This window comes from Manacus vitellinus, unplaced genomic scaffold (assembly GCF_001715985.3).
Source record: "Manacus vitellinus isolate BGI_N305 unplaced genomic scaffold, ASM171598v3 ctg7180002429570_pilon, whole genome shotgun sequence".
Taxonomy (NCBI): Eukaryota; Metazoa; Chordata; class Aves; order Passeriformes; family Pipridae; genus Manacus; species Manacus vitellinus.
The window spans coordinates 1-8,772 of NW_021938093.1; the positions used below are offsets into that span (position 1 = coordinate 1).

At 60.2% G+C, this 8,772-nt stretch overlaps 1 protein-coding gene across 1 annotated transcript; it reads left to right on the forward strand.

Annotated features, from left to right (window-relative positions):
* Positions 1-5,764: 5,764 nt before the first annotated feature.
* Positions 5,765-7,951, forward strand: LOC115308094 (zinc finger protein 239-like). The gene is made up of 2 exons (XM_029965721.1): positions 5,765-5,857; positions 6,971-7,951. The coding sequence occupies exons 1-2, from the start codon at positions 5,765-5,767 to the stop codon at positions 7,886-7,888; spliced, it is 1,011 nt and encodes a 336-aa protein (XP_029821581.1). The 3' UTR covers positions 7,889-7,951.
* Positions 7,952-8,772: the final 821 nt, after the last annotated feature.

The following is an 8,772-nucleotide window of genomic DNA, read 5'->3' on the forward strand; positions in this document are numbered from 1 at the left end:
CCAGTATGATCCCAGTACATATGATCCTGCTGGATCCAGTCTGGGTCTCGGTGTATCCCGGTGTCCCCCCTGTCCCCCCACCCCGGTGTCACCCCCTTTTCTCTCCCCACAGAGCTCCTGAGCCGGCGGCGGCCGCAGCCCCTCCCCAGGGCCTCGGGCCCAGCCTGGACCCCCCTGTCCCTGTGAGGATTTTGGGGGGTCGTGTGTCCCCCCCTCCCCTGCTGTCACTCTGCCTCCGCCCGGCTGCTCCCAGTGATCCCAGTAAAGCTTCCCAGTTCTCCCCAGTCCCGGTTATTGGAGGGCAATGGGCAGAGGCTTTGGGGGATCCCGAGGGGTGGAACCAAGTTTGGGGGGGCAAAACTGGCCCAAAGATGGATCGGGAATGGGGACCCCCCCTGTGTTCCCCCTGTGTCAACACCCTCTGGGAGGGTCTTGGTGGGGCACCTGCCCCTTAAAAGGCACCCAGCTCACCTCAAAAGGTGCTGGGAACCCCCTAAACATCCCCACAGGCCCCGGAGAACCCCCCAAACATACTCAGAGCCCACCCAGGATCCCACCTAACCCCCTTTTTTTGGGGTGCTGGACCTGAAACTGAGTTGGAGGGAGCTGGGGATTGGGGGATGAAGTGGAAGATGTGAGAGGAGGGAAAAATGGGGGTTGGGACCCCCAGAGTAATTTGGGGGTGGGGTGGGGATTGAGAGGACCATGGAAAAATGGAAGGAACAAGGAGAAGGGTGGAAAAGGGGGGGTGGTCTGGTGGGTCTGACAGCCCCATGGGGGTCTTTGGGCACAGGGGGGTTGGCAAAAGGGGGTGGCCCCCCTGAGCTCCCAACTTCCTGTGGGGTGCTGGGGGCTGCTGGATCCAATCTCAGCCTTGGATTATGCCAACAGTTTCAGTTTAGAGGAATTACAGAGGTGTGACTGAACTACTTTTGTCCCCCAGGTTTTAATGATGGCAAATCAGATCTATTGATAGAAATGAATTATTTAGGGTTACAAATGATCACACAAAAGATCTTCATCAGAATTATTTACTGCACAATACAAACACTAAAACTACCAGGAATACAGGATAAGATAGGACAGTGCTCTACACTAAAGCAATTGTTGAAGCAATTCTACTAAAGCTGGCACAAAAGCAATAATTCTTAATTAGAGATGGATGGAACTCCCCCAGACCAACGTTCATGGGGAGATCTCTGCTCTCAACCTCCAGGACTGACCTTGGGGGGGTCCCCAGCCAAGGCAGGAATTTCCACACACCCCCCGGAAGGGTTCTGTTGGAAGAAGCTGCCCCTGGGAAAGGGGACTGGCCCTTTGTGGTAGAAACCTCAGTCCGCTCAAGTGCAAAGGGCCGCTATGACACCCCCCTCCCCCCAAACGGGCAAGACAATTGGGGAAGGAAAGAGGGTGTTGGCTAACAGAGATCAAAGATTTCATGAGGTAAAAGCAGGTTCAGTTCAGGCTGAGGGCGCTGCGGCACCGCCCGTGCGAACATTCCTGACGGGCGGGCGGGCGGAGGGCGGGGCCGCGCCCTGATTGGCTGCGGCGGGGTCAGTAAAGGCGTTGCGCGCGCAGAGCGCTGTGTTGCCTACGGGGAGCCATCATGGCGCTGGCTCCGTGCTGCACTGTGAGCTGGCGGGGCCTGCGGGAGAGCGGGGCTCTGGGGATCCCCTCGGGGGCTGCGAGGAGCGCGGCTGTGGGTGGAAAGGCTGGAGAGTTCGGGAGGGTTTAGCCGAGGGGTTCGGGGGTTCTCGAGGGTCAGAGCGCAGGCCTGGAACGAGCGGGGGATGAGGAGGGGGCCTTAGATAACGCCCTGCCTGCACTGCGCAGGCGCGCCGGCGGAGTACTGAAGAGGGAACTGCAACTCCCATGAGGCTCTGCGCGATCCGCCATTACTTTTCCCGCCACAGCGCTCCGGCCGGCCCGGCGGACCGACCCCAGGGAAAGGGGATCCCAGAGACCCCGCCCGAACCCCAGAGACCCCCAACACTCATCACACAGAGACCCCACAGGAAGGGGTGCCCGGGGGTCCCCCAAAGCCCAGTTCAGGGGATCTCCCAGTCCCCAGGGGAGGTGTGCTGGGGGTGCTCCTCAAAGTCTGGGGGGGAGATGTACCACATCCAGGTAAGGGGATCCCAGTGCCCTCAGTATAGCCCAGTGACTTCCCAGCGACCCTCAGTGCAGCCCAGTAACCTCCTTAATGACCAGCCAGTATGTCCCAGTAACCTCCCACTGCCCCCCAGTATGGCCCAGTGATCCTCCAGTGATCACCCAGTAACCCCCTAGCATGGCCCACTAACTTCTGAGTGTCCCCCCGTGTGTCCTGGTAATCCCCCAGTAACTTCCAGTCCCTCCCAGTGCTCTTCCAGCATCTCTCTGTAACCCCCCAGTCCCTCCCAGTGCCCCCTGGTTCCCCCCAGTGTGTCCCAGTATCCCCCAGTAATCACCCAGTACCCCCCAACTGTTCCCAACGTGTCCCCAGATGTCCTTGGCCTCTCTGTGAGTGTGTGGGGGGGTGTTTTTGGGGTCAGACGGTCCAGGGGGGGCTCCTGGGGTGAGATGGAGGGTTGGGGACATCAGGGATGGGGTTTGGGTACACTGGGGAGAGTGGGGAGGGGTTTGTGGACAGTGGAATTGGGGGTGTCAAGAAGGGAATTGGGCTGATGGGGAGGCCCTGGGGACATTGGAGACACCAGGAGAGTCTCAGGGTCTTAAGGGGGGAAATTAGGGACACCAAGAAGGTCTTGGGGACACCAGAGAGGTCTCAGGACTCACCTGAGTGTGGTGCTGCCCCTCCTCTTTACCTGCAGACATCATTAACCTGCCCCAAATGTCCCCTAATCCCCATTTTCCCTTTAATCACCTCCCCCTACAGATCCCTTTGACTTCCCAACACCCCTTTTAACTCCCCCAAATTCACACAAAGCCCCTCAAAACCCCCCAAATCCCCATTGAACCGCCTCCCCAGATCCCCCCAAATCTCCCCAAGTCCCCACCTCAAATCCCTTCCAACCCCCCTCTAAGAGGGATCACCTTGCACCCTGGGACAGGAACACAGTGGGCTGTACTGGGGGCACTGGGCTGTACTGGGAGGGCACTGGGGGGGGCTCAGGTGTCCCAGGACAAGGTGGCCCAGCTCCAGGAGAGATCTGGGGAGCAGTGAGGAGGTACTGGTCTGTCCTGGTCTCTGCTGGTCTGTCCTGGTCTGTCCCCCCAATCCCCAAAGCCCCTCCCCAGCTCCCCCAGGACCCTCCCATACCCCAAAGCCCCCCAGGCCCTCCCAGGCCCCTGACTTGGTCCTGCTGCCCCTTGAGCATCTGCAGCTGCTGCAGAACCAGGCATTTCATCAGCAAATGTGCAGGTGACCCCAAGCTGGGGGTGTGTTGATGTGCTGGAAGGCAGGAGGGCTCTGCAGAGGGACCTGGCCCAGCTGGATCCATGGGCTGATTGCAAGGGGATGAGGTTCCAGCAGGCCAAGGGCCGGGTCCTGCCCTTTGGCCACAAGAAGCCCCGTCAGCCCCCCGGGCTGGGGCCAGAGTGTCTGGAGAGCAGGCAGGCAGAAAGGGAGCTGGGAGTGGGGATGGACAGGGAGCTGAAGAGGAGGCAGAGTGTGGCCAGGTGGCCAAGAGGGCCAATGGCTGGTGGCCTGTGTGAGGAAGAGTGTGTCAGCAGGAGCAGGGAAGGGATTGTTGGGCTGGAGTGAGCGCTGGTGAGGCCACCCCTGGAGTGCTGTGTCCAGCTCTGGGCCCTGAGTTGAGGAAGGCCCTGGAGGGGCTGGAGCAGGTGCAGAGAAGAGCAGCGAGGCTGGGGAAGGGAGTGGAGCACAAGTGGTGTGAGGAGAGGCTGAGGGAGCTGGGGGTGTTGAGGCTGGAGAAGAGGAGGCTCAGGGGAGCCCTCCTGACTGTCTGCAAGTCCCTGCCAGGAGGTTGGAGCCAGGTGGGGGTGGGGCTGTTCTGCCAGGAAGCAGCAGTAGGACAAGAGGGCTGGGTCTTGAGCTGTGCCAGGGGAGGTTTAGGTTGGATATTAGGAAGCAATTTTTTGCTGAGAGAGTAATCAGGCCTTGGAATGGGCTGGGCAGGGAGGGGGTGGAGTCAGCGTCCCTGGAGGTGTTGAAGGTGAGAGTGGATGTGGCATCAGTGCCATGGTCTGGGAAGCACAGCGGGGTTGGATCCAGGGTTGGACTTGATGATCTCGGAGGTCTTTTCCAACGTGGCTGATTCTGTGATTCTCTGATTGCCATTCCTATGGCAGCACATGCTTGAGGCTCCATCCCCAGGGTGATAGAGATGTCTGTCCATATCTATCTGCAAGGTTAGTCTGTAAATGTGTGGTGTTAGAAAAGCAGGCTGAGTTGTGGGCTGGTTGTAGAAGGAGAAAGAAGCCCAGAGGCCAGTGCAAGCAGGCAGCCCTCAGCTTGCACCTGATGTCCCCTCCCTGCAGGTTCCTGTCCTTGAGCCCAGGCCCTGAGGTGAGGCTGAGAAGTGGCGCGGAGGTGAGCCCAGAGCTGTCCCTGAGGTGAGGCTGAGAATAAGTGCAAGGCAGAGGTGCTGCTGAGGAAGGAGAGCCCCGTTGTGGGGAAGAAACAAAGCTGTGAATGCCCATCCCTGAGCAGGTGCTGTGTCCATCCCCTGTGTGCCAGGTGAGCTGGGGCTTTGCTGCAGAGCTGCGGGCGCTGATTTGAGCGTCTCCAAGTGCTGAGATGGTGGGCACCCAGGAACACAAACTGTGCCTGGCCACGGAGCCTGCAAGGAGGAGCAGAGACAGCCCTGGCAGTGTGGGGGGCCAGGTTGTCCCTGTGCCTTCCCCTGCAGGCCCTGGCTGTCCCTGCTGGGCCCCTGTCCATCCCCATCAGGTCCCTGCCCGTCCCCCCGGGCTGAGCTCCCCCCAGGAAGTGCCGTGGAGCTGAAGCTGCTGCCATCCCCCCCTGCAGCCGCTGCCCCAGCCAAGGGAGCAGCAAAGGCAGGGCCAGGAGCAGAGGCAGCAGCAGGGGAGCCCTGGGGGGCCGGGAAGCTCTTGTGTGGGTCAGGAAAGAGGCGCTGGGCACGAGGCCGGGGCTGTGCTGAGCAGGCCCAGCCCTCACATCCCCCCAGCCAACGCCGGCTGCCCGGGGGGCTTGGGAGGGACCCCCAGCCCGTGTGCCCCACACTGAGCTGGCAGAGAGAGAGCCAAGGGACAGGGCCATGGGCAGGGCCACGGGTGAGGGACAGGCAGGGCCATTGCAGGGCCACGGTGAGGGCACAGCCTGTGGCAGCAGAGCTGCCCAGGGCCGGGGGCAGCCGGGGGTGTTGGGACCAGGCAGTGCTGGGGCCGAGCAGAGCACGAGGCCTCTTGCAGAGCCCTGGAGCAGCCTCCCACTTGCCAACCCTGCCCTGGTGGGGTGACACTGTCCCCTCCCTACAGGACACATCCCCAGAACTCTTCAGGGGGGACCTTTTGTGTCTCTTTCTGGTTGCTGATTCCTGCTGGGGACCCGAGGGAGCCTCTGCAATCCCATGCATGTGGCACAATCTCCTCTGCAGAGCTTGACCCACTGCAGACTTTGCAGGGAAATCTGTGCTGGCAGCCCGAGTGTGTCACGACCCCCTGCGCTCCCCCAGGATATTTGGGAGGAGTTCCCCCTTCCTGGGCACCCATGGGATGGGGGTTGATTGTTCTCTTGCTGTTGCTTCTCCTCTTCTGGTGGCTCTTGGGGGTGGGCAGGAGGTGTTTTTTGGGGGTGCCGGGCTGGGTTGGGGGCAGAGCCCCGGCGGTGGGTGGGGGGATGTGGGTCCCCCCCACGGTGGGGGTTGGTGTTGCTGGGTCAGGCCCCGCCGGCTCCATTGTCAGCCTGGTGCCGGCGGGGGGGACACAGCGGGTTTGGGGCCCCCTGGAGTGCCGGGGGTGGGTGTGGAGCCCGGGAGCTGCCGAGTGTGGAGGGCGGAGCGGGGAGATGGCGGAGCTGGGGGACCCCTGGCAGCCTGGAGGGGGGAGCACAGAGAGGGAGGAGCCCTGGGACCCCCAGGAGCCTGAAAAGTGGGGCATAGAGAAGGGGAAACCTGGACAGTGGGGACCCCTGGGATCCCCAGAACAACAAAGTGGAAAACGTGGAAGGGGAGAATGTCTGGGAATATGGCACCCTGAAGGTGAGAGTCAGAGGAGAAGGGACTCTTGGGACCCCCAACACCCCAGAGGAGTCAGAGGGTCAGTCAGGGGAGACCCTCTGAACCCCAGAGGGAAGAGACCAGAGAGGAGGAATTTCTGGGATTATTTTTTTGCGCTGCATGTTCATAGTTTCGAGTATTTTTTGACTTAGCTGTAACGTTTTGCAGTTTGGGGGGGCGAGGGTCTTCTTGCTATTGTCTGAGTCTTGGTGTTTTGGAGTGTTTTATTGACACAGGACGCCCAGTGAGTTCTAGGAGGAACCCCCAAGCCAACGTGCTCAGCCCTTGTTTTCCCCCCATCAGGATTTGTCCTTCCCAAAGCTTGGGCGGATGGAGGAGGAGGCTGCGAGGAAGAGGAAGATGCCTTGGGCCCCCCAGGCAGGTGAGGAGGAAGTCAGTGTCCCTTTGGGCGGGTGTTGTGCTGGCTCTGTCAGCCCAGCATGGCCCCGGCTGCAGGACAACCCCGCTGGCGCCGCCGTCCTGCCGGGGCCGGAGTTGGGGGGATGTCCTTGGCCTTCCCTGTGGGCCGGAGGCAAATCCCCTGCCTGTCCTTCTTGCTTCCTGCCCCAGGCCCCGAGCTGAGGACGGAGAGCGCGGAGGACAAATCCCCCCGTGAGACCCTGGTGGGAGAGGCCGTTTTGAAGGGCTCCCCGGCGCAGGAAGGCAGCGGGGAGGAAAAGGGCCGGAGATCCCCCCGCAGGAGGGGCTCCAAAGCCAGCCCAGGGTGCTCTGAGGAGGAAAGAGCCAGCCTGTGCCGGGAAGGCGGCCGGAGCTTGAGGGGGAGCTCTGAGCTGGTGGTCCCTGAGCAGCCTCCCAGCAGAGAGAAGCCCTTCCAGTGCTTGGAATGTGGGAAGAGCTTCAGGAAAAGCTCCAACCTGATTAGACACCAGCACATCCACACCGGGGAGTGGCCCTACAGGTGTGGGGAATGTGGGAAGAGCTTCGGTGATAACTCGGGCTTGATCCAACACCAGCGCATCCACACTGGGGAACGGCCCTACCCGTGTGGGGAATGTGGGAAGAGCTTCAGCTGTAGCTCCCACCTCCTCACCCACCAGCAGATCCACACGGGGGAACGACCCTACACGTGTAGGGAATGTGGGAAGAGCTTCAGCTTCTGCTCCAACCTCCGCACCCACAAGCGCATCCACACTGGGGAACGGCCTTATTCTTGTAAGGAATGTGGGAAGAGCTTCAGCCGAAACTCCCACCTCCTTTCCCACCAGCACATCCACTCTGGGGAACTGCCCTACACATGTGGGGAATGTGGAAAGAGCTTCAGGAAGAGCTTCCACCTCCTCACCCACCAGCACACGCACACTGGGGAACGGCCCTACAAGTGTGGGGAATGTGGGAAGAGCTTCAGGCAGAGCTCCAACCTGACCCAACACCAGCGCATCCACAGTGGGGAACGGCCCTACAAGTGTGGGGAATGTGGGAAGAGCTTCAGGCAGCAATCCGGCCTGCTCACCCACCAGCGCATCCACACTGGAGAACGGCCCTACAAGTGCTTGCAATGTGGGAAGAGGTTTCCGACCAGCTCCAATCTCCTCCTGCACGAGCGGACGCACACGGATGAGAGGCCCTTCCGCTGCACCGACTGCGGGAAGGGCTTCAAGCAGAACTCCACCCTCGTCACCCACCGGCGCATCCACACCGGGGAGAGGCCCTACAAGTGTGGGGAGTGTGGGAAGAGCTTCACCCACAGCTCTGCCTTGACCAGACACCAACGGACCCACCAGTAAGAGAAGCCCTACCAGTGCCCCGACTGCGGGAAGAGCTTTGGCTGCCGCTTCCACCCCGAATGAACCCCCTGATGCTGAGGCAACCCCTGGAGTGCAGTGACTGTCAGTCCATCCCTTTTACCACAAAGGACCAGTCCCCTTTCCCAGGGGCAGCTTCTTCTCACAGAACCCTTCTTGGGAGGTGTGTGGAGATTTCTGCCTTGGCTGGGGACCCCCCAAGGTCACTGCTGGAGGTTGAGAGCAGAGATCTCTCTCCATGAATGTTGGTCTGGGGGAGTTCCATCCAACCGTAATTAGGAATTACAGGTTTTGTGCCAGCTTGGGTAGAATTGCTTCAACAATTGCTTTAGTGTAGAGCACTGTCCTATCTTATGCCGTTCTCCTGGTAGTTTTAGTGTTTCTGTTGTGCAGTAAATAATTCTGATGAAGATCTTTTGTCTGATCATTTGGAACCCTAAATAAATTAATTTCTCTCAATAGATCTGGTTTACCATCATTTAACCTGGAGGACAAAAATGATTCAGTTACACCTCTGTAATTCCTCTAAACTGAAAGTGTTGGCATAATCCAAGGCTGAGATTGGATCCAGTACCCCACAGGAAGTTGGGAGCTCAGGGGGGCCACCCCCCTTTCCCAACCCCTCTGTGCCCAAAGACCCCCATGAGACCATCCGACCCACCAGACCACCCCCCCTTTTCCACCCTTCTCCCTGTTCCTTCCATGTTCCCATTGTCCCCTCAATCCCCCATTTCCCCTCTGAACACTTTTGGGGTCCCAACCCCCACTTTTTGCCCCCTCTCCTGTGGGCACTGAAGGAGAAAATGAGGCTGCACACACAGAGTTCCATTGCAGGACTTGTCCGCCCATCTTTCCGGTGTCCCCCT

What these genes read in the sequence shown, in the direction of transcription:
- LOC115308094 (XM_029965721.1), top strand. Translation starts at nt 5,765, where the DNA reads ATGTGGGTCCCCCCCACGGTGGGGGTTGGTGTTGCTGGGTCAGGCCCC. An exon ending in CGGCGGGGGGGACACAGCGG is followed by an intron (nt 5,858 to 6,970) that starts GTTTGGGGCCCC and finishes AGCAGAGAGAAG; the next exon opens with CCCTTCCAGTGCTTGGAATG.